Below are 26,515 nucleotides of genomic sequence, written 5' to 3' on the forward strand. Positions count from 1 at the left end.
CTTCATACAAATTTTCAATTATTTGTATGAAAATATCTTGATGATATCATAAAAAAAATCAAGAACAAAATTTCCACTTTAACACCCTGTATCTTTCTTAATATTAACTTTCGGTATAGGACAATTTAGCTAAATCGTATCATTTTGATGTCTTATGGTCCACCCTGTATATTTGACTTTGGTTTTGACATAAATTGGCGCTATTTACAGTAACGAGTGACGACATGGTGAATGTCTCGTCGTGTATATTTGGTTGTCTATTGCAACGTTTGAAAATTGCTATTTTGGAAAAGTTTACATTTGTAATGTAGTAGGGGAGGTCTAAATACAATATTGTCGGAAACACAGCTCTAAATAGGCCAAACAGATAGTTTCTAAGGAAAAGTTGTGGTTTAAATTATACCAATTCTAATTTAACTAGTGAAGAACTAGAATAGAGACTCTAAATCATGTAAATGTTGCAAAACTAAAAGATGTTCGAGAGATGAACAGAACAAAAATAATTTCTAAACAATATATTTTTGTTTACTTTTAGACATTTCCATGGGGTACAAGCTACAAGTATATGCCAATTCAAAAATTATCTCCGTAAAAAGAGAGAACTATTATTGCATAATAATACTTTAGACAAAAATGGAGATAAACATTGTATGTGATATTAAATTTGTGGGTCAGTCAGAATGAGAAAGAAGTAGTAGTCCATATTCTTTCAGTGGAGTCGCAAGAGTACGAAAGGAAGGAAATGACAAACAGTCTTCTCCACAATACTTTATTATGACCTTAGATGGTAAGGTCTGCTCAACAAGTTTCGGTCACATAAATGACCATCTTCAGGAGCTACAAGAATAACCTTAAATCGGTCGATCAATGTGACTACTGTCTTTTTACAAGGGGAGAGACAGAGAGACCCATGTTATAACGAATTAGTGACTATAACATAGTTAAGTAGGTGAACAAAGCTCATTATGGAGAAAAACTAACTATAGCACATTAAATTAAAATTAAAACTTAAACTAGACCCATTTAGGGCTGGGTGAGACCCTAGGGGAAAAAAGATCTTAAAACTCGTGCACCATCCACTGAAGAGGCGATCAAACGATCATCCTGTTTGATGGTCATTTATGTGACCGAAACTTGTTGAGCAGACCTTACCATCTAAGGTCATAATAAAGTATTGTAGAGAAGACTGTTTGTCATTTCCTTCCTTTCGCAGTCAGAATGAATTTCAGTTCAGTCATACGATCACTTCTCAGGAAGTCTGATTGATATCTTGTGATCAACTATCAATTGTTGGCAGACTGATACATGTGACTAAAGAATTTTTTTCTATCTTTACCAAAAACATTGATTGGTTCTCTCTTCTTACCGTTAATTTTCTATGCAACTAAACATTATCTAAAGCTGAACATTTTGAAGCAAATATTAATTACTATTATTATTTGTTAATATTGAAAACATTTCTCACTACCACAATAACTAAATATGTATACACATAATTGCATCTACGTCAGCTTATCATTATATTTTTGATATACATATATCAAAAATTTATTTAAAATAAAAAATTATATTTTTGATATTATAGTACATTAAAACTCCATTATTTCCATAACTTAAAAATTACTGTTTCCTTATTGGGAAAATTTCCAATAAACTTGGCAACATGCCCTTCATCCTGCCTTATCGATCCGATTTACTGTACAGCCGGTTTGTTGTCCCTGCTGGAAGACGAGCAGGATTATTTAGAATGTGAAATTAATTCAGCAACCATTCACTCGTCGATTTCGCATTTTCCTATCTTACCACATGGTACCGATACCAGTCTTTGGTTAGAACCCGATCACGAACGGCCGTATCGGCGGTACCAAGAAGAGTGGATAAATTCGGTCGTCTTTAAAACTTGCGGCATGCGGTTAATAAAGGTAAGTCCTAGATTCGTCTAGTTTATAATAGCCAGAGGTTAGGAAGTGACGTGCTAGATATGCTAGCTCCAAGTGAAATTGTTTTATGTAAAGTGATTTCGCAAATGTTTTACGCTCCGATTTAATTTAGCAATTTTCAAGAGGTTGATTTCAATTTTAATTAGATGTTAAATTTAAAGATGGGTTTGTTCAGGTTGTGGCTTGTGGTTAACCGAAAGTTAAATTTTACCTAAATGTAGTGGTGAGAGTTTTATTACTACTTTCAATAACATTTATGTTATTAGGGCTTGTTTTTTGAAGAATACACCGAAAACGTCCTGTTATCTAGCAATAAAAGTTAGATGTTGAATGAACAAAAATCAAAGGAATTTATGATAAACATTTGCAATATTATCATAAAGAGAAAAAATAAATAGGTAATTGCTTAAGGTTTTTATACATTGATTAAAATTCAATTTTGGACTTAATAATTAACTTCGTTTTCATAGAAGTAATGTTTTTGTTGTTGTTGTTGTAATGTTTGTTCCTGTCGATTAACTTGGCAGAAATTTAGTGATGCTATCCCAATTTAGTTCTATTTTTCGTACAATTACTCAACTTTAAATTGATTGTAAACAATAAAAAAAATTTCAGAATTGGAAAAGCAATTAAAATTAAAAATTATGAAATGTACTGAAATTAATAATAATTAATATATAATTAAGAAAATAGCAGTTTTCCTAACAAGTGTACAAAGTAAGGCACCAGACAAGTGAGAACAAGACACTTTGCACAAGAGTTAGGAACAATATTTTTTCTACGAGAAACCCCAGACTTAATTTATTTTGCAACCTAATATTCCACTTTGACAGACGCTTGTCACATGCACAGTTTTTTTGTCATATTTTAACCTTAATGTTATGACTGGTGTTTTGATTTATAAATACGAACTTCAATGGTGCACGTGCGTAAAATTTAACTTGGATGGTGCGCAAATTAAATACTTTGCACACGCGAGTACAAAAAAAAATTGTTTTCTGTTTAAACTGAAATTAACCATGATATTGACGTTAGTATCTATTTCCTTGATATCAGTCAATATTTAATGATGATATGTTGTATCTATGTAGTCAATAAGTAGTAGTAATTAAAGAAATGAACATCAAAGTCCTTTTATAAAAGATGCGGTTAAATAGTTTAACAACCTCGATCGCTAATTTTAGTACATACCTATGATCGTCAAAAAACAATCAAAAATATTATAATGACTTCCCTTAATTATAAATTATAGTAATTATTTTATTCACCTGATGAGAGAACACTTTGACCCAACTTAATTAACGATGTTAACGTTATTATTCACCTAATCACGTTTTAATATTCAATAATTAAAAACAAATTAAATGAGTTTTACAGTTCTTTTTAGAGATGTGCTAAATTGTTTTTTAGGGCACGTGGGAGTCGGTATAAATTGTGCCAACAACTTTAAATCAAAACGTACGGTATTTACGCTTGTTTACCTTAGCAAATTGTACAGTAAGAATTGCGTGCGATGACTGGTAACATTTTAAATAAGACATATTTCACAATTTTTTCCTTCAGTAACACGCACGGATTTGTCAAATTATTAAAGATATTTTCTTCATTTCCGGCGATTTACCTGAATGGACTTTAATAGGTTAGGTTAGGACACACTAGCAGATTTGAAATAACCTAAATTAAACTAATAGTATATTGTAAAACAAGGGTGAATAAGATGTTTAAGTGTAATCTATAACCACAACAGATTTCAGAGTCACATGATGCACTCAATGTTGATGAAAACCCATTATGCAATACATGAATAATTAAACACAAAATTACAACACAAATTTGTGATTAGTCAAGAAAAAGCAGCAAGATGAAAGCATTATTTGTAATTTGTGATTGTGATTTGTGAGACCAATCCCACAATACAACGAAAAGTTGCAGTAATCCGTCAATTTCAGCGGTTGCCACTGAGGCCATTACAATAAAGTAGGTAAAGCAAACAGACGATAACAGACCAAAAAGTCCTCCAGATCTTAACAACATAGACAGTCTACCAATCACAGTGGATGAGGTCAGGAAGGCTATATCCCAGCTAAAGGACGGCAAGGCGCCCGGTCCGGATGGCATTAGACAACTGACACGAGTATTCAATAACATATATTCTACAGGGGTAATACTAAAGATTTGGTTAAAATCGACTTTTATACTCTTGCCGAAAAGCCCTAATGCAAAGAGTTGTGATGTCAGTCTTATGAGCCACCTCCTCAAACTCTTCTTGAAAATAATACACAGGAGAATTTTCAAACAATGCGAAGATCACTTAAGCCGCACACAATTCAGATTTCGAAACGCGCTGGGTACCAGAGAAGCCCTATTTAGCGTCCAGGTCCTGTTCCAGCGATGCAGGGATGTTAGCTGCGATTTGTTTGCCTGCTTCATCGACTACCAGAAAGCATTTGATAGCAACACCATAAACTTATAGAAATTCTAAAGGAGATCGGACTAGGCGAACTAGATCTAAGAATAATTACCAACTTGTTTGTACTGGCAACAAACAGCTTCTGTACGTATCGAAGGAGACGAGTCGGAAGATGGGCTGTGTACTGTCGCTCTACTTTTTAATGTATACTCGGATCGGATTTTCCAGGAGGCGAAGATACAGACAGTGGGATTAAAATCAATGGCGAGTATATAAACAACATACGATACGCAGATGACACTGTAGTATTTGCGAATAGTCTTGAGAGTCTTCAGGAGATGATGGTTTAGGTGAGCGGGGTCAGTGAAAGATACGGACTGTCTCTGAACTTAATATATGGTTGTGTCAAAAACCAACAACCATCCTGGCCAACTCTCGATAAATAACAAATACATAGAAAGAGTTCAGACATATACTTACCTCGGAACCATAAGTGAAACGTGGGATCACTCTCTGGAGATCAAATGCCGAATAGAGAGGGCCAGAGCTGCATTTCTGAAAATGTCTAAATTATTTAAGTGCCATGATATATCGCTGCCAACTAACATCAGACTATTTAAGTGCTACGTTTTTCCGGTGCTGCTCTACGGGGTCGAATTCTGCACTCTAACTGAAGCTTCCTGTACAAAACTTGAGTCATTTGAGATGTGGTTATATTGACGTATTTTAAGAATCCCATGGACCGACCATGTCACCAACCTTAGGGTCCTAGAAAGAATGGGTGAACCCAAGGAGCTGCTTCTCTTAATAAAAACCCGTAAGCTGGAATATTTGGATATGACTTACTACAGCTGATTCTACAGGGCAAGGTGGAGGGCAGGAGGAGGCCTGGTAGACGAAGGATATCCTGGTTAGAGAACTTCTTCAATACAACAACAGTAGGCCTTTTTCGTGCAGCGGTTGTCAAAGTACGCATCGCCATGATGATCGCCAACATTCGTAACGGATAGGCACCACAAGAAGAAGAAGGTAAAGCAAATTGTATATTAATCAAAATGCTCAATAAACACACATTCATTGTAAAATTAAGTAATATCTCTGAATGTCGAAATTGAAAGTATTTTCTGTTGAAGTGCTTCAGTTTGCAAGGCGATGATTTGAACAATTAAAGCTTTCTTATTTGGGTGTGTTGTGGTTATGCCAATATACTGTTGACACAACCTAGCAAAATTTGAAGACAAAATGGAATTTCATAAACTTATCCAACGCTCAATTATCGTGGAAATAATCTGAAAATAGATTTAAACTTCAGAATGAGACCAAACTTGACCTACTCAACACAGTAATGCAACCGGCTGCCATTTTGTATAGTAAATACATATGGAAACCCACGCGAGGTAAAGAACCACTTTAGGCAAATTTTTGTGCGGTTATTGCATTTACACTAGCTGGTGCATTTGAGCTCCGACTTCAGCTATAATCAATCGCGTTGGCTTTCACTAACACATAAACCAACTTTAGCTTTATATTCCATTTACGGTCGAAACATTTATTTGAAATCCGAGTGTAATTATTTATGTTTCACTTAAACTAAATTATCGAAGCAACAATGGAATTAATTCGAAAAGAAAACAAATTAGGTGTACATAGACTGAAAACATACACGTGTGGCCAATTGAGTCAGAACAATTATTTTGAATGTAAACTATTACTTATTCAAATGTAGTACAGAGCTAATTAACAAAATTATCAGCTTTTTAGATAAGATTTTCAAGGAATGGTCGAAACATGTCAAAAATTCACGTTGACAGAAATTTTTGCATCATAAAATGAAGGAAAATGAGCTCTATCAACCTAGAACTCACAGTCACAAGACATAAAAAGGTGGGGTTTATGGAAAGGTCGAAAAAATTACTCCATTTAGAACTCAATGAGAAGGAGAGTTAACTGCTGGGTCTGTTGGAAATCAATGCTCCCAACAAAGATGGAAAAAACTTCGTGTCATGTGTCGTAATTTGACAGTCGATCACAAGATAGCAATCAAGGTGACCAACTGTCGAATGACGTCAAATTCGTTTTTGCAGGCTGACAGTTTTGACACCTGTCACTTAAGTTTGTGAGGTTAGCCCACTAGTTTCTATTACAAATTACTCTTCTTTCTCTGACGCAAATAAAAAAAGACACATCTTTAATTTGTATGTTTATAAAGCATTAAGGTTTACTGGTTTTTTTCTCTCATTGACTCCTAAATGTTGTAGTCTTTCAGATAATCACAAAAGCAATTGACCTAAAATCTTCGCTCAAAACAGTCGAATACCATTGAGATTTCAAGTAAAAACTATGTAAATGAAAACCAAAACTGTCAGCCTGTTTACTGGTTTTTTTCTTTCATTGACTCCTAAATTTTGTATTGTCTTTCAGATAATCACAAAAGTAATTGACCTAAAATCTTCGCTCAAAACAGTCGAATACCATTGAGATTTCAAGTAAAAACTATGTAAATGAAAACCAAAACTGTCAGCCTGTTTACTGGTTTTTTTCTTTCATTGACTCCTAAATTTTGTATTGTCTTTCAGATAATCGCAAAAGTAATTGACCTAAAATCTTCGCTCAAAACAGTCGAATATCATTGAGATTTCAAGTAAAAACTATGTAAATAAAAACCAAAACTGTTTACCTTACAAGAAATATGACAGCACCCTATTTGGACTGTCAACAGTGTCAACGACGTAATTCGTAACACTCGTCACTAAACTCAACTCTTCAGTCAGTCATCGAAGAAGACAAGAAGAGTTTGAACAGTGTTGCCACAGCTCACTCAATCGAGCGAGGGATCTCGCTCATTTTATACGTCATGCTCCTCTTTTTAAAATTTCCCTCGTTTTCACATTTGTAGGGATTTTTTTGTTGGCTATCCGCTTTCAACTATCAGAAAAAGAAAAATTGTATTAGAGCATCAAACAAAACAAAATTTGTGTAGCTCACACTGTACTGTTTTCATACTAATTTCTTTTTTTTTCTAATAGTCTTTAACACGACAACTCGCTCGAAAATATATCAGTCTGTGGCAACACTGTTTGTTGACAATCTGGCATGGTCCATGACGCTATTGAACTGATAGTTTCTGTCAAACTGTCTATTGTCACGTGACACAAATATCGATCCGATCATATTTTAAGCAAGAATTGTTAAACCACAGATTTATCGTGATTGTCGGTCGTACTGGGACTTAACCTTATTTACCTTGGTCAATAAGTTTATATCGTTGAAAAGTGGTTTTTTTTCAAACATATTTAAGTCCACTTTTTCACACATTGTCTAATCGTCGCACAAAATGGTTTCGACCATCCAAATCGACCAGAACAACCATTAAAATGTAAATACTATACTATAATTAATCATGAATTATATCTGTTTTCGAATCACCCATAACCGTCATCTCAATTGCTTCATTTCGAGCTGGGTGGGTCAGATTTTACGTTTTCTTTTTAGGACCGAACCATTTGAATCAAAATCTGTCAGTTGCTCAACGTTTTGATGACTTTGATAGCAATTCGCCGAGCGGTTTGCATTTAAAATTTATGGAACTCACTTCACAATCTCTGTATTTTTCTCTCTGAATTATAAGTACCTGCAAACTACCTTGCCCTGTCCTTTAGATGTCGCACACATTTAATAGTTTTCTATTTTGATAATATTTACTGTCAGAGCCGACGCGGAAGGAAGAAAACATTGTTTTTTGGTTGTCCCAGCAATATTTTTTCAAATTTAAAAACAACAAAAGTTATAAAATGTTTCGACCAGGAATTTAGCCAAATTATTATTAATACTATCCAAACAATTTTTTAATTCCTAAATCAGAAAAAATCAATGAACTGTGTAGTGGTTCTTCAACGTCAACTTTCTCTCTCGAATAGCAAAAACTGAAATCTAATTAGTATAAGTAATCTTATTCGGAGATCTAATTATTTAACTACTTTGTCTTCTCTCCTCTTACATCTTAATGAGCATTTATAAAAATCAGGTTCTTCAACTGTTTTATCTGAAATTTCATAACATTTGAAATAGTACCTTTACAAGTGGTACCGTCGAAAAACAAAACTGTTTTGCTCAAATTTGGACCTTTAACCTGCACCTACCATATAAAACGATGGTCGGTGATGGTTCTCGCTAAACACAATAGTACACAGAACGACGGTCGATGTCACCAGATTCATCTGTCTGCGTTTTGGTGGTATTCCGTCGATTCTAATCCAAAGCCTGATAGCCTTGGTTTGGTCGGTGTTGCAGTAATCTTAGGTTTGTAGCAAACGCGGGAAACGTGGTATTTTTCGAACGCGAATGAAGTAATCACGATACGAAAGTAATCGCGGTCGGTATACCTGTTAGTCGTGCTTGAAAATCGGTTTTCGTGTGGTTTTTGGTGGACAAAAATCCATTAGGAAGACCTGATAAAACAGGCAAATTTAACAACCCAGATTAAAGCTGTAAGTCTTATTTTTTAATAAAACTAAATAACGTTAATACACATGTGGAAACAAAGAAAGTGCTATTATATCAATGTGATTCTTGCAAATCAACCAATTTTAGCGCACTTCCTTGAAACCAAATTAGATTTCAACACACAAGATGTATACGTTACATCAAAAATGTCAAAGCAAATTGCTACTATACACAAAAGAATTACGTGAGTTTTATGTTTTGGTAATAAATTAGTAGATTAATTGTCTCACAACCACATGTTATACGTTAGAGTGGCACCTAATAGAAAATACCAAAGTAGTAGTAACTTAAAAAATATTAAAGGCGTCATTAAGCTTTTAAAGATAAAATGAGGTTAAGCTCTAATAACCGGCAGATAAAGATAATTGGAAGGTAGTGTGGTGATTGCATATGCTACTAAATTTCAGAATGTGAGTGAAATTAATTATAATCTAGGAATTTCAAATGGGTTAGTGTATTTTTTGCGCTGAAGTAAAATTTTCTCTAAATTAAGTTAAAATAGATTAAATTTGAATAGGATTTGTCAATGGAACGATTACAAACTATTATCGAAACTGTTAAAAAGTAATCGAAATTACTTCTAATCTGACTTAACCAAAATCAGAAAGGTTTTTGCAGTGTTGCCAACTCTTAAGTGACATAAATTCCTCAAAAGGCGAGTAGTTGAAATAGTATGGCAATACACCAGTCTTGCACTAAACATGCCAATCGAAAACGCGATAAGACACAACCGACAAAATACAATTTAATGAGCTTATAATTACTAAAACGATTTAAAACTTGTTATGTGTAAGTTGTTCACGTCATATCTATCAAAAATTTTGCTCATGAGGCTCTAAAAAACTTTGATGTGAATTTCAACTGATTATACTAGTTTTAAGAAAGTTGTCATTGTCATTTGATAGCTTCACGAAGAAGAATTTGATAGTGTCCAAATATATGACAGATTGAAATATGCCCAAAATAAACTGATGCACGTGACGACTGTCCAATTTCTACTCCTGGACATACAGGGTGTTCTAGCTTTAAATGTCAATAATTCACCATTCGATAGCCCATCAAAAAATAAGTTGACATGCATTATGTCATTTGCCTGAAGAACGCTTCCTAAGGAAGACACAGAAAAAATGGTTCAAAAGGATTCAAATCTGGTCAACTGTGAGGTTTACGAGTTAATTTTTGACACTGAAAATAGTCAAAAAACAGGATTTTTGGACTAATGTTTACTGGCGTTCAATTTTTTAGACTATCGGTAATGTAAAACTGATCATTCAATTCAAACTTTTTTTTTTTCAATTAACCAGTCCGAATTTTCGAACTAATTTAACTCTAAAAATTAGTGTTCAAAACGAATATAGTAGCATTTAATGCCAAAATTGTTTAATTTCATCAATGAAGAATCTGAAACTTAACTTTTACTATAAAAAATAGTTTGAAAATCGATTTTTCAGTCTTAAAGCACAGTGAAGCTCTAGAAGTCAATTTAATACTGACAAAGCGTGAAATGGCATGTTTAAGCCTATGGAAAATGTAAAAATAGTTTTTAAGTCTGCTATGTCAAAAACTTGGTGAAGATAACCCTAAAACTCGATTTTCCAAGCTGAAAGCAGTTTTAAAGCCCAAAAAATAGTCAGTAAAAAAGTAGCAAAGTAAAAAAACTTGAAAAGTTAGTCTTGAAGTCAATTTTCATGAATCTAATGTCAATATCCTGTATTTAAGACTATTCTCAAGACTGAAATATTGAAATGTATTTTCAAATTATGAAAACTTACTTCAAATTTGCAAATTTTAAGGTTTAGAGTCACTTTTTGGTGTCTAAGTCAATTTTTAAGGTTGAAATGTGTGAATTTGTAGTCAAAAGTTCTAGATAAAGTAGGCTACAATTCAATTTTCACTTTTCAATACGATTTTCAACTTATCTGAAAACTATAACGACTGGCAGTTTTTAAGCATCTTAAGTTAATTTTCACAGTTTCTAAGTCAATTGACAAGGCTAAACTCTTTCAATTTGTCTAAAAACTGTGAAAACTGGTTACAAAGACAATTTTTAAGCCTCTCAAGTCAATTTTCACTGTTTCAAAGTAAATTTGCTGGTTAATAAGTCAATTTTCAAAACTACTAACTGGCTTTTGGGCTTGATAAGTCAAAAACTATGTAAAGATAGTCTTGAAACTCGATTTGAGACACTGAAAATAGCTTTAAAACACTAAAAACAGTCTAGATTTTTCAATTTACAGTCTAGAAATTTAATAGTAACCAAGCTTGGAATGACATTTTAAGTCTATGGAGAGTGTAAAAATTGTTTTTTAAGTTTGCTATGTCAATAACTTGATGAAGATAGTCTTAAAACTCGATTTTCCAAGCTGAAAGCAGTTTTGAAACACTAAAAATAGTCCAGAATTCTAAGAAAATGAAAAGCAAAGTAAAAAGCACGAAAAGTTAGTTTTCATAATCTTTATGAATCTAATGGCAATGTCCTGTATCTAAGACTATTTTCAAGACTAAAATATTGAAATTTGTCTTCAAATTAGTTGAGTCACTTTTTGGTGTTCAACTCAATTTTTAAGGTTTAAATGTATGTAGTAAAAAATTCTAGAAAAAAGCAGTTTTTTTATGTCTACAAGTCAATTTTCAATATTAAAGTCTCTCGATTTGTATGAAAACTGGTTACAAACACAATTTTTAAGCTTCTGAAATCAATTTTTATCTTTTCTAAGTCAATTTTCAAAACTAAAGTCTTTCAATTTGTCTGGAAACTATGAAACCTGGCTACAAAGACATTTTTTAAGCTTCTTAAGTCAATTTTCACCTTTTACAAGACAATTTTTAAGTTGGGTTGGGTTGGTTTTGGGTCTTTGAACGTAATAACTCAATGATCTCGTAAACAAAGTTTCAAATCAGAATTTTATAAGAAATACTTATTTTGTCAAATTGAACAAGTAAAGTAAAAAAAATCTGAAATTTTTGAAAAATATCCAGCGACGTAGCGAATAAGGCAGAAAAATTAAAACCATCTTTCTGTATTCAAACCACTGGACAGTTTCGACAAACGTCATTAACATCACATAATAAGTATTAATTTCATATGTATTTGTTCTAAATTTCATTAAAATTACTCCAGGGGTCTGACAGTTATGACAAGAAACCGATTTTTTAAACTGAACTTTTATGGACTGTGTTTTCCTTGAGAAGCATTTTTCAGGAAAATGACATAATGTATGTTAGCTTATTTTTTGTGGGCTATCGAATAGTGATTTATTAACATTTAAAACTGGACCATCCTGTATAAACAAACATTTAATATAATTTACAAAACTGTATAACCTGGACGCGAAAACGTCAGGTTGTTTGTAGTTTATAAATTATGATAAATTGTAAGTTTGTATCATTTTCTTTCTCATATAATAAAGTTGTTGTTTTTTGAACAGAATTGAATAGTAATGGAAACTTGAAAGACTTTTCTTTTGTTACTCAATCCAAAATGTAATGTTTTGATGTCAGTGCGGTCAAAATCAGCTGTAATTGATTTATTTTATATCTCACACTTGGAAAAATGTAAATTTTCAACAAACTAGCTGAGCCTTATGTGGCTTTAGTAGCACTTTGCTTACTTTGAAAGCTAATTAGAATATGTTTTTGCCTACATAATTAATTTCTGAACGTATTTAATGACATATTACTAATACTTTTTTAATAGCTTAAAACAACCCTGTAATTAGAATGACTTATAGTACAAAAATTCAGCCAGAGCGGTGCAAAGTTCTGGTTTTGGTGTTACAAAAAAACCTTAATTAACACACATATGACCAGATAATTAAAAACAATTTTACATTTACGTACAACGCAAAAGCTGCGCAATTCGTTAATAGGAGAAAAGCGGACCAAATGTTACACAAAATAATTACAGTCGAAATATCTGACATAAATGTGCTAAAGGTGCCATATAATGGCGTAAACGTTACGAAAATCCACACAACACACGTGTTTTATAAACTCGACATTGATCCAATCTATTTCTCTTTGGCCGAGATGAATTTGTGAAAGTCCCAAAAAATGCGGGAATCGTGTGTTAAAAACGGACCTTGACTAATACTTTTAGTGTGTGATATACTTTTGTGGTGATTACTGTAATCGCAGCCCCAGGAAATGTGTCAAGAAAAATGTATTACCTTGATTTTGGATCAATAATTATTATTATAATTAACCCAACGATTAGCAAATTTTAGGATGATTTACACCACAAATGAGGAAACTCACGTAGTGATTGCCAATTATTGTAGAAGATGTTTTGAAGAAGAGAAAAGGAAATGATGAATGTTTGTGTTAACTTTACTAGAAAGTTGACTGCTTGCAGATCCGCTATGTGTGGAGCATTGCTTTCGCACAACAAAAAAAATTAAGCCCAACCAATAAAAGTTTATATAAATTTTTAATTGCATCACATTTGACTGGCCAACATAAAAAGCGGAAATTCTTGAAACTTTTATGGGTCCAATCCATTTTGTGCCTTGGTACACACACTTTTTCAATTATCTTAACTGTTTTGTGGTAAAACTCAAAGTTAACGTAACAATGTAAGAGAAAATTACAGAAAAAATCAAACATTTACATTTGTTATGTCATCCCATTTTGCTTTTACTTGTCCTATACAAAGCTGGCCAAATTGGAAATGCATGTTAAAGGGAATTCTTTTATGTTTAGTTTAAATAAGGAAAGTTGTAGAGAATTTGTGACAAACTCTCCACTGTTTTGAAATTAGATCATTTTTACAGTTTTCCAACAAAACGAGACTAAATTACAGCATGTTCTCAAGACAGCTTCACTTTGTCAATCAGCACTCTTTTAACATTGAGCAGGGCTATAGGACCTCAAATTTACTCAAATTAATCTAAATTAATCAAGCAAGAGAAAGTTTGACAGAGATTTATTTCAAAGAAGTGATTAAGAGAAAATTTATGATCAAAATCAATTTTAGTTTAGGTTATTATTTTCCTTTTTCGACAATTTTCAAAAAAAAAGTCTAATGAGGTTGCTACACCCTGTATTACTTACTTAAAGTTGTCAAAGCTTGTATTCTGTTGTTTTCTACGTATTTATTAGACTAGTTGTTACAATAATACGCAATAAATAGTAAAAGCAATAAAAAAACTTGTCAATTTTTTACTTAAATGACTTAAAACACGTCTTACTAATTAAAATAATGTTGACTATCAAAAGGTGCGCTGTCAATAATTGTTACACCTTACCTATGTTTGTTGATGAGTAAAGCTATCAATTTCCTGGGACAAGTTGTTTTTAATACAAAAACGAACAAATTTTAAATAATAGAAACACCTTATTTTTAAAAGCTAAATTTATCTTTGTGTCGATATAAAGTGGAATCGGTTTAGATGTCACCCAGCAGTGTCTATAAGTAATAATTTCAAATAATGTACATTCAAAATTTCGACCTTTCAAGATTGTATTAAGGTGCTTTTATCCTTAAGAGCCTCCTTAAGGAGTTACCAGACAAAAAGTGACAAACTGCTTTTTTAAACTAACTCCAGTTCGACGGAGCGTAGCTCCGTTATTTGAAGGGTTACAAAGAAGTGTAAATATAAATTAAGTGCTATTTCAATTGATTTGTAATTTTTCGTGTAGTAATGCACATTGTCTGGTACGATTGACGGCTGTCAGAAGTTGCCAAATGCTTTTATCTACTCCTAGCATGGTAATCATTCATTACATAGCTCATTTTGAGTTACGTAATGAGCGATTTTACCGCACTAGTGCGATAATAATCGATTTTATCGCACTAGTGCGATAAAACAACTTTAAATGAAAATTTCTGCTGTAATTGTTTATTGAATTTAAACATAACTTTGATACATTTTTTCATATTTCTCCTTTGACTTGGCAGGCAACAAGCCAGATACCACGTTTGCGGCAGCTTCTTCAATATCTGACGGAAGTTCTTCAGACATGTTCATAACGAAATGCACTTTTAAAAATTTGTGACTGACACTGTTAAATTGTCGCTTAAGTGATATGTGGAAACAAATGGCCACCATAGCAACAACACCAAAACAGTACAGCGTAGATGACAAGATTTAAGGGTAACAAATAACTACCCGTAGCAAGCATATACGAGACGTTCCTAAATAGTTCACATTGCACAAAATATGAATTTTTTTCTTACTTTACGCTGCTTCTGATGGTCGTAGATAAAATGTTGTACATCACCCGTGGGGTATGGCAAATTAACGTACTCGTGTGATCACCACAACTCGGTCTACGACCTCGTCGTGGCAACACTCCCACTCGTGACTATAAAAATGCTCATACCCCACTAGTAATGTAAATAACTATTATTACATTCACAATTTACGAGGTAATCCAAAATAGGGTTTATTTTACAGGTAGTGTGTTGTAATAATAATATAGTTAAAAAAATAATGAAAAAAATTTAAATCGCTCCGATATACTGGGTGACTCGAAAAGACCTTAATTATTCAAGCAATGCTTCAAAATTGAAGTAACTGTCTCAAGATGAAAATATCACACCCTGTATAGCAGTTGCAAAAAATTATTATCAAAAAATAGTACACTTAAAAGTTTTTTGATCAAATATATTCCATATCAGTTCCGCCTGTTTAAAGATATCAATTTAATATTGATTCAGTAGGTTATTTGATTAGCTGCTTTTTCTAAATTATGACATTCTTGTTATCAGCGAAATTCTATTGTGAGTACCTATGTGCATAAACGTGAAACATGTATCAGACAAATTAATCATTTTTAACTGTTTAGAAATTACCACTAAACCAAGTTATATGAATAGGAAATAACGGAACGTTTTTCTCTTGCACAGTAATAAGCAGTGCTAATAATTTTAAGTGTTTTAAAGGTTTCCACAAAAAAATGTAAGTATACCTATAAGTTTTCCTCAAATCACATTAGTCAGTGACAAAAAAAATCAAATTTTCTTTCAGGGTACTGAAGTTTCGTGGATTGTGGTCGTATGTACTTGTGGTTAGTGTGGTATATGGCCGAGAGCTCGCAATAAATTATCAGTACAAAATAAAAAGTGACCCTTGCTCTAACCGTCTGTTCAACCGTCGTATGTCATGTCCAACCTTTACAACAACAAATAAGATGCTCATAGACATAAGTGTTAGTTTTAGTTCCATAGATATTCTAAAGCATTATCCTTATAATACTAACCCTCTAAGGTTAAGAATTATTGATTCAGATAATGTAACAGAACTATCAGCTAATGATTTTCCCATGTCTTTATACAAACGGTCAACGGTTTTTGTTTTAGATTTGTCTGATAACAATATTCAGAAAATACACCCAGGTTCTTTTATAGCATTTACAGAAAATTTAGTAGAGTTGAATTTAGCTGCAAATTTACTAACTACACTGGATAACACCTATCTTTCTCCTTTGCAGAAATTGCAAAAAGTTAATATTTCACGAAATAGCATCAACACTATATCTGACACGTCTTTCGAGAATCAGCTGGACCTTTTCATTGTGGATCTAAGTTTCAATAATATTAGCCACATACCCAAAAACACATTTACTAATCAAAAATACCTTGAACTACTTTTCCTAGAGGGTAACCAAATCAGACAGTTTGATATGAACTTTCCTAAACTTAATGGTAAACTTTCAAGACTCGATTTGAGCTATAACTTATTAGAAACAATATCAATGCCTGAACACTTTACGAATATTAATCTAAGTCATAACAATATAACCGTTTTTTCTCTAGTTGTGTCACCAACTTTTCAAATTTTAGATTTAAGTTATAATTATATTAAAACTATAGATCCAAGTTCATTCGTAAACGCGGTTGAGTTGTACAAACTAAACTTAAGTCACAACCTTTTAACGTCAATTCCTACCAGCTCTTTTAAGGAAGTTAAAAAATTACACTATCTGGACTTATCTCATAATCTAATCCATGAAAACTCCTACAGTTCTGATAACAACTGGAACTCTTTTTTTCTCAATTTTAAAGAGTTGAGCCAAGTAGCTCTAGACGGAAATTACTGGAAGTGTTCCGATTTAAAAGACTTTATCTACTTAATATTATTCAATCGTGCTCAACTTACACCTGGCAGTACACATAATACTACAAACATTCACGGAATTGGGTGCATTAATAGCAATAACCTCACCACCAGTACTAATAAAGAAATCACCTATAACCCTTCAGAAAGAATTCAATCCCTAATAAATGAACAAATTACCGAGGAATTTAAAAATTTATATTTAAATTTCACCGCTTTAACAACACTACAAACCAATGAATCGCAAGTTATCATGGAAAATTTAAACTCAGTTAAAGCAGAAATGACAAAGTTAAAAGTGGCACTAAACAGTTTGAACACAACTTTCATTGCAACAGACATGAAACAGAAAAGTTTCAATGAGTCAGTTAAAGCGGAAATATTAAAGTTAGAAGTGGCACTAAACAGTTTGAACACAACTTTCAATACAACAGACATGAAACAGAATAATGTCAATGAGTCAGTTAAAGCAGAAATGACAAAGTTAAAAGTGGCACTAAACAGTTTGAACACAACTCTACCAAATGCACAAAATTTGACACTACAAGAAGATGGGAAAACCTCTAATGACCAAATTATGATAAAAATGTTATTCGATTCGGTCAAAACTGAAATATCAGAATTAAAAGAGACACTTAATTCTCATCTAACAATGGAACACACTCAATCAAGCAGTAATGCTGGAATAATTGTTACTAACATTTGTTTACTAATTGTGATTTGCTGTCTGCTGATATTTTTTATTTATGTTTATTACAAAAATAAGCAAGTTGTTAAGTCTTTTGAAAGTGAACATTTCAACTTAGACTAAAAGTACTTTGTTTGTTGCAAAAATGTATTATTTAAAATTGTAGTAAACCAATAATAATGTATGTAAAGAATTAATTTATAATTGTTTTTTTTTAACCAAATTACCTTATTTTCACTTGTGTAACGCGGGCAAAACAGCATATTTAAATTTTGAACAGTATAAACGGTGAAAAAGCATCAGAAAAATCAGGGATGAGTAAGTGTATGTATGAAATAATATAATAATGAGAAGAAACCGTTGATATTTTTTTTGTTTAAATTTTTCTAGGTTTAGAGATGTTTCTTCAGTTGCTCTATAAAACACTAACATTCTTAAAAAAATCCGATTATAGTAGCATTTCCCATTATGTGCAGATTTTTAAAATTTTTGTTGCATTTACAAAAAAAAATATTTCTACAGTAAAAGTTTCAACATATAAAATAGCTTAAAGGTAAGCAGTAAAAACTCTACAAATATTTGTTCTTTAACCTTAGTGCTTAAATTTGTGTGCATATCTTATTTAAACAATTTACTGAGGCCAATAATGTATGCCTTCACTGCAGCTGGACAATAATTACTACTAAATTAACAAATTTCATTTAAGATGATGAAAAAATAGCAAAATAAATATCATCATCATTATGAATATTATTCAATGATACGTAGTTACATAAAAATAAACTGTAGGTATTTTTCGGTTTTTTCAATAACCATGAATGCCACAAGTTAATAATCTAACAACATTTTTTACATCCCGCCTATGACGCTTTAAATTTAAATTAATCGTGTTTCTAGCAATAATTTCAATTTGAATAATAAGATAATTAATTCGTATCACAGACATTTTATTAAATTTCAGACGGTCGTTAAATCGTCCCAGTACCCATCCGAACATATCGACTGACGTCAACACTGTCCTTGTGACGTAAATGGCCAGTTGACCGACAACAACAATGACTTACGTGGAGGAAAAAATGTTTATACCCCCTAGTCCTACGCCACCCTCAATGGAACAGAACGCCAATCTAAACCGTTTCCAACTACTGAAACAAGAGCCCAAACTGTTGAAATCCACTGCTGACGTGATCGTTTTCCTCATAGTGTCCGCGTTCTATATTATTAAGGCCATCTACAAATTTTTGCTGCCCAAAGGGTACCGGAAAATCAAGGACCTTAGTGGTGAAGTGGCCTTGGTGACGGGTGGTGGTTCTGGAATTGGTAGGCTTCTGGCTCTCCGGCTGGCCAAGTTGGGCGTGCGGGTGGTTCTGTGGGATGTTAACGTACAAGGTAAGTTTGTTGTTATAAAAATTTTTAATAAAGTGAGTCCTAAACTGTTTGTAATAAAAATACTGCTCAAAAAGTGGTTTCTTGACCAACTGTCAAGTGACGTCACATTGATTTTCCTTAGTCATAAACCATCAAAGTTGTAAATCCAATTTTTTGCCTTGTTGCCAACGAAATTACTTTTTAAAGAAAATTGCTTAATCTTAAATGAATAAGCTCAATGGTTTTATATTTTAAAGCCTTTATTTGTCAATTGTCCTTTTGATGTTTCGTTGACTAATCGTCAGAAAATCGAAATGAATTGTTAAACCATCAAAACAATCAATAAACAGATTTTTTGGCCATTAAGTGTTACGAACCCAGGTGAAGAATAAAAATGGCGATTTCTGCAAGGCGACAATTAAAGCTGTAAAATCTAGCAAACAAACATTAAAACAAATTTTTTGAGACTTTGACGAACCCTGTATTGTTTACTGAAAGTTTCTTTAAGCTAAAATGGACTATTTCTAGGCAAAGGCAATGATTACGCAACTTTTTTCCCATTTAATCAAATCTGTAGATAACTCTAACCCATTTCAAGATTCCTCTCCTTTATCATACTGAATTTTTAGTTTGAGACAAACAATTAATCTAACCTAAGAAAAACTAAGATTGGAACTAAAGGGCTTATTTTGGTAAGAATCTGACAAATATCTACGTTACATTTTTATAATACAGGGTGTTCCAGAATTAGTCTGAAATAATTTAACAGCCCATTCTATGTCTAAAAATGTAAAAATGCGAGGTGTTAGAGGATTTTAGCAGATTTGACGGTGTATCATTCGTAACCTTTAGGTTTTCAAAACCAGTAACTATGCCCTCATTAGAGAAGTCTCGAAACCAGTTGCTGCTAATTTTGTTGCGTACATTCCATGTAGATTTTCAGAAGACGGTTTTCATGCAAAGCTAAGTCATCTAATTTCGTTTGCATCAACCTATCAGATGTTCAGACAGTTGGATACTGTGAATCTTAAGATACTATAATAAAAATTGAGGATGCAAAAGGTATTTGCAATCAGAACTAAACTGCTGCTCACCTCATCAATCATGCATATTTACTTAGAATTGATAGAACGTAAAAACTCAATTCTAAGTAAATATGCATGATTGTAGACCGTAAAAACTTAGAACATTAATAAATTCCAAAGAAAAAGCCTTTGCAAGGTCATTAACTCTTCATACTTTAAATCTTATATTTTGAATGCAGTAGTACTCACACCAAACGTTCCAAATACCTACTTTCGATCATAAATATTGACTTGCCCCATTGAACACACTTGTTCTTTAGGTCTCCTAGTCAGTTATGTAACCAACAACTTGTTTACTGTACAATACAGTTATAAAGATATTAACAATAGTATCTGTAACTGCAAGGTAATTTTAACTTTGCAGTGTCCTTTAAAAGTAAAGATTACCTCAGCAAAGCATACCCAATCAAATAAGCTTTCTTCCGTTAGTTCACGCCTAAACATACATTTAGACAATGTACAATTCAAGCCACGAATAACTCACGCAAGAAATTTGAATTTTACGTAATTTATTTGGTAATTTCATTGTTGCTTCAGGCCCGGAAGAATGTGTCATCAATAATAATAAACAGTTCAATGTTTATTGCCATTAATTTATAATAAGTAACTTCCTTAAACGTATCACCACACAAATTCGCATCATCAAGGATACGAACCGAGTTTACGTGCCATTGAAATAGTACCTTAACGTTCTGGTTTGCTGGAAAACCGTATTAGGAATGAGGAAGCGTTTTACACTCGAACCGAGTAAGTTATATAAAAGACCAACCGTTCGCGTAAGTTTAAGTTCAAAGCACAAGTTCAGAGAAAGTGAAGTCAACGAATTTAAATTCCTCGCTGAAAAGGTTATACAATTTTTTGTTTGCAGGTGAAATCACGGCGTGGGTACTATTGAACCAATCGTGGTACTGCACCCAACTTTTATTATAGTCTTAAGTCATTTACACTAAAGGAGTAAATCTCTGTTTGAAAATATGTAAATTGTTGTTCAAGATAATATTTTTTTAAACACTGGAAACAAATTGTTTTATGTATAAAAAATATTTGTTTAAAACTATTGAATTTAGGAGATTAAATGGAAAAACAATCTATTTTTTTTTTAATGTTTTGATATTCACGAGGGGTAAAACCGCTGAGTAAAATTGTGTACACTAATTCCTAATATGCCAATAATGCCCAGTAATTTCTAATCATTTCAAATAAGTAACCTAACCTAACCTAACAATACGCATTAATTTTCTGAATTACCACAATCCTAAAAAACCTTTTTTAATTATAAAAGTAATTATAATGAAGTATGTATACATGCAACGATTTAACCGTAAGTAGATATCAACTACTGCTTATTTTAAATGGGACACCCTGTATTTTTTTACATTTTTGCAGTCTACTTAAAATTCTTGACATATTTCGTCTTTTCCTATATTGTATCTGAATCCGTTTTTGAGATATTTACCATTTTCCGTAAAATTTAATATTTTCAGTCTCCAAAACAATTTTAATGTACACGTTTTTTCTTGGTTTTTGTCCTGTTAAACAAGGTTTGTTCTAAAAGAGTGTGCGCAGAAAAACGTCAAATTATATGATACAGATAATGAGCTCAAAAAATCAGTTCTAATGACAGAAAGTTTAGTTTTTCAAGTGGAACACTCCTTACTTTTATAATTTTGTTTAATTCTCTGCACAAAATTACGGTCAGTTTGTATTAAGTCACTTATTATTATCACTTATTGAAGGTTAAAGTAGCTGTCAAAATCAGTCAATTCTGTCTTTATTGTCAAATAACTCCCCTGTAAATAATTCGTTTCTTTGCAACACTTTTGAAAAACTGTAGAAAATAAATTATTTTTGCTTGCACTAAGTGACCAACATAACACAAAACCCATTAGGATAGTGGCGGTGTTTCAGGCAAATTTGACCCTGACGAAAATTGTCATTTTCAAAAAGTTTTTCAAGAAATTTACAAGCATTTTGTTTTCCAGGGTCAACCAGTCAAAAAGTGTTTCTGGAGCACTCTTCTGGAGTCACTACACTGTAAATAACACCCGTATTCGTAACACTTTGTATATATATTTATATGTCGATGGACAGCCAATGAAATGAGCTTTCTATTGACGTATTAAAGTCGATTAGTTAGTGGTACCGTGTGGCCACTAGAGGGCGTCAACTTTGATCATTTTTTTTGGTGTAATATCCTCAAAAACTAGCTTAATTGCACTATTTTTGGTAGAGTTTTATACGTCAATGGATAGCCAATAAAATGAGCTTTCTATTGACGTATAAAATTTGATTGGGAAAAGGATACAAGGATTGTGCTATCTATTGATTGATTGTTTGTTTGTTTACCATTAAAACAAATGTCAAACAACTACTTGTTTTTCTACACTTTGGCAACAATGCAGATTTTCACTGTTTTGATAATTTAATTTGATTATAAGTATATTAAGACATTTCACTAAAAAACCAGTATATTTTGGTTTATTTTTCTTCTCGGTGCCGGCCTTGTTGTCACGCTCTAGATGTAATAACTTTGCAATGCCCATTATACCATCTAAAACGCTAAATCGTGCCGCTTCATAGAAACCATTACTTAATTACCGAGATTGTTTACAAACATTTGTTTCAACTATGCCACTACCTATACAAAGCCAAAATGAAGACCGAAAGTAACTAGTATGATGCAAAACTGGTTTTTGATGATGCTCCATGTTAAGAAGATTCTAAAGGTTTACTCCTATTTGACTGCATTCCTCTGTTTCGATTAAAGTTGCAAGGGTTTTATTAAACCAGTTACTACCAGCTCATGGTTTGGTTTTGGTTGGATTTGCATACATTCCTGAAGCAATGCGAAATGTTCAAAATTATAGAATCGAGCAACCATACGGTATTTCCATTAGGCAACTGTTATTGAATATACAACATTAATTCAGATATATTCACTATATATCTTCAGCTTTTGTAGTTAATGTAAATTTTTTTTTTGAGAAGAGTCTTGGTTGAATGTGATTCCAAAAACATACAGCGGGGACTCATTTGGTTGTTCAATTTGACTAGAACGAACAATTAAACCGAATTTCCAGCTTAATTACCTTTAATAGTGAAAGTTAAATTGATTCTTTTCATTTGAATTATTAGTTGAAATTTCTCAAAAACATATGGTAGGCAACTAAACTATATGCTTGTTTTTACTATCTTAAAAGTTTGTGCATATATTATTGTTTTCGTCTTTTGAATAATTTTGTTTCCTGTTTTTATTATTTTGCTTTGCAAATGGGACATAATGTCACATTGCAGCAAAAGTTTCTAATCCGTTTTATATTTTCCAATACATCAAGTAAATGGTTAGTTTATGGGTGCTTTACAATTACTAGCTAAATTCTTCAAAAATTTAGATGTTAAAATAGCATTTGTAACACAAAATACTCTTAAAAAAGTGAAAGACGCTACTAAGATTGTATCGGTATTTATTGACTATTTCCCGAGGAAAAACGAGGCTGGAGAAACATTTGTACACCTTGAAACTTGCACTAATCATATAATAATGTTTTATTTGATGAGGTCTTGGTCTTTGCCATTGAAGAATTGCTTTAACAGTCGCCAAATAACTATTAAAACAAATTTAAGCTATTCAAACATCTCGAGGTCGTTAAACTGTTTGAACGTCCATTTTGACCTTTGGAAAATTGAAATGGTAAGGTAAACGGTAAAATATTCTTGTCAAATTTTCTAGAAACGTATAGCAACAAAATTGCAATGATAGAAAAAAGCACTAAAAACATATTTGCTTCAGGAAAGTGTCACTTTTCGCATTTTTCTTCCTCTTCAATTCTATATTGTTTTGATGTCAACCAATCATTGCAGGTATCGAAGAAACAAAGAATCTAATCAAAGAAATCGGTGGAGTCGCATACGGTTACAAATGTGATGTGTCAAACAAAGACGACGTATACAGGGTGGCCAATCAAACCCGGCTGGACGTGGGAGATGTAAGTTATAGAAGACAAATTGCGTTCTAGTCAGTTCAGTAGCAAATTATTAGGTATCATTGCTGATCAACAACGCAGGCGTCGTGTCTGGTTCATTGCTTCTGGATACTCCAGACTATCTGATCAAACGCACTTTTGATGTCAACATCATTGCGCATTTTTGGGTAAGCCTTTTTAGCTGTTTTCTATTGAGGTAAATAAGCTTATTGAACATGTTTCCAGACCGTCAAAGCCTTTTTACCCAGCATGATTGAGAAACAGCACGGTCATATTGTCACCGTAGCTTCAATGGCCGGTCACGTGGGGATCAACAAGCTGGTGGACTATTGTGCGTCGAAGTTTGCTGCAGTCGGCTTCGACGAAGCTCTGAGAGTTGAATTGGAAGCTCAAGGTAAAGTATACAGGATGGAAAAGTCTTAATTTGTTCTATTCTTTATATAGCAATCATCCAGTTATTACAAAACTCCAATCCTCAATCTTTCAATTGTTAAATTTGCTATTTTATACCCCCCGGGTATTTTATTACAATTTTTCGAAATCTGTCTTAAAATGTTGCGAATCTTGCGATAGATCCCATGTTATTCATTACAGTTTGTAGGTGGTATTTATTGGAGTAGTTATAATAACTAATTTAAAATTTTCGAAAAATACTTTTTTTGTAGGTGTCAAAGGTGTTTTAACCACAGCAGTGTGTCCATACTTTATCTCAGCCACGGGAATGTTTGATTCCGTAAATTCCCGTTTCTTGCCCCGGCTAAACTCCACCGATGTCGCTGATAGAATAATAGAAGGTATCCAGTGCAACGAGACCATGGTGCTAATACCGGGCGGATTCCGACTGGGTCTCATCCTGAAATCGTACGTCGTGTTTACCTGAAACTAGACACTTTTTAATAAATGCTATTCTAGCATGATACCCTGGACTGTGCTGTCGCTCTTCCTCAGAGGGTTGGTGCCGGACGCTGCACCACTTCCTCCAGTGCCAGTGAAAGTAACGCTGAACGAAGAAGACGCAGACTCGGAAGAAGAGCTTAAAAGTTTAGAAAAATCTAGAACGAATAGTATCACAGATGCCATGACTTTAACTCACCGTTACTCTCCCACCGCCAAGAATCTTTAAGATTTTAGGATTAAAAGAGTTGAAGCCAGTTTATAGATCGCTTAGGCCCAGAACCTGTTTTGAAATGATTTTAACAAATGTTGGCTAGGCGGATAAGAGCCAGTTCTACAGGTTGTAGTTAATAAGATGTCAATGCAAATTTTGTACTTTAGATTGAAGTTAAACTGAACCTATACAACTGACCTTTAATCTGTCTTTTGGTGTTTGCTGTAATGAGTAAAGGTTTTTAGGTAGATTCATTCTTCGATTAATTTGTGACATGAATAGAACTGGGCCTAAAGCATTTATACACAAGTCAAGTGCCTGTTAACTTAGTTGTTAGGTAATCTCGTTTTAGAGGGAAAGGTTGAACTAAACATTTTTAGGGCCTATGTTAAAAATTAGTCAAATCAAAAGTGTCTTGACCAAAAACTGTACTTAAAGGTGTTTATGTGTTTTATAATATTTTTATTTATGAGCTATGTAGTCTTTTTAACTATCGTTAAGTTAGGAATGGTAATACTGTAAATATGTCTTAAATGTAATATTTTTAATAAAATACCAAACAGAGATAGAGAAAATACAAAAACCTAGAGTATAACAAAACAAAAAAAGACAGAAACACTAAACAAAAAATGCTATTTTGACGGATCAAAATTACTATGCATATTAACTGCCTTTATACAGGGTTTGAAAGAAGTGCGTGCAAAAAAGTGAAATTTTCAAGTAGACAATTGACAAATAATTTTTTTTGGTTTTGTTTTAACATATGGAAGTGTTATTTAGGTCAATATCTCGGGGCGTTTTTGAGCATTTTCCAATTAACGTCCCATGTCTCAAGAAGTATGGATTTATCCGAAAAAAAAAACGACATTACAGTGCCTAAGCTCGGATAATTCATGTGTCATTTTAGTTGGGTGTAAATTTAATATTATCTGTTACATAATTTTTAAAGCAAGCCCATGACCAATAAGACCATACAGGGTGATTAAGAAACATCAAAGTTACTTTTACTAGGAATTTACAAAAAACCAAAGGAGATTATGGTTCAATTGATATAATCAGGAAATAGGTCTCACTGAAATTTTAAATAAAATACCATTTTCCCATCTTCCATTCCATATCAACATGCCCCCCTCTAGGTCATAGGCTGGCGACGCTCTTGGTGGAACAAGAACCTGTGCAAAATAAGAAAAGTATTAAATTACAGTCACTTTACTAATAAATATTTTTAACTTTTCTCTTACATAGTAACTTATTGTCTAGGGTATTACCTCGGGACGTTTTGGGCGTCAACGTCATGTGTCCGAAGAAATATCGATTTTCCGGAAAATTGATATAACACTGTTCAATCCTGAAATCCAATGAAATCATTC

General features: G+C 32.8%; 2 protein-coding genes across 4 annotated transcripts; both read left to right on the forward strand.

Annotated features, from left to right (window-relative positions):
- Window positions 1–1,713: 1,713 nt before the first annotated feature.
- Window positions 1,714–25,711, forward strand: LOC145740015 (epidermal retinol dehydrogenase 2-like). 3 transcript variants are annotated; one of them, XM_081995332.1, is made up of 7 exons: window positions 1,714–1,922; window positions 18,563–18,990; window positions 23,916–24,040; window positions 24,094–24,204; window positions 24,263–24,431; window positions 24,703–24,898; window positions 24,950–25,711. In XM_081995332.1, the coding sequence occupies exons 2-7, from the start codon at window positions 18,657–18,659 to the stop codon at window positions 25,158–25,160; spliced, it is 1,146 nt and encodes a 381-aa protein (XP_081851458.1). In that variant the 5' UTR covers window positions 1,714–1,922; window positions 18,563–18,656; the 3' UTR covers window positions 25,161–25,711. The 3 variants fall into 3 exon arrangements, with proteins under 3 accessions (XP_081851458.1, XP_081851459.1, XP_081851457.1); XM_081995333.1 differs by lacking the exon at window positions 1,714–1,922 and adding an exon at window positions 8,506–8,649; XM_081995331.1 differs by lacking the exon at window positions 1,714–1,922 and adding an exon at window positions 8,518–8,837.
- Window positions 15,512–17,798, forward strand: LOC145739993 (uncharacterized). Its single transcript, XM_081995317.1, has 2 exons — window positions 15,512–15,755; window positions 15,825–17,798. Coding segments are annotated over exons 1-2 (1,902 nt in total). The 5' UTR covers window positions 15,512–15,753; the 3' UTR covers window positions 17,725–17,798.
- Window positions 25,712–26,515: the final 804 nt, after the last annotated feature.

This window comes from Ips typographus, linkage group LG1 (genome assembly GCF_016097725.1).
Source record: "Ips typographus isolate SLU linkage group LG1, UJ_Ityp_2.0, whole genome shotgun sequence".
In the NCBI taxonomy this organism is placed as follows: Eukaryota; Metazoa; Arthropoda; class Insecta; order Coleoptera; family Curculionidae; genus Ips; species Ips typographus.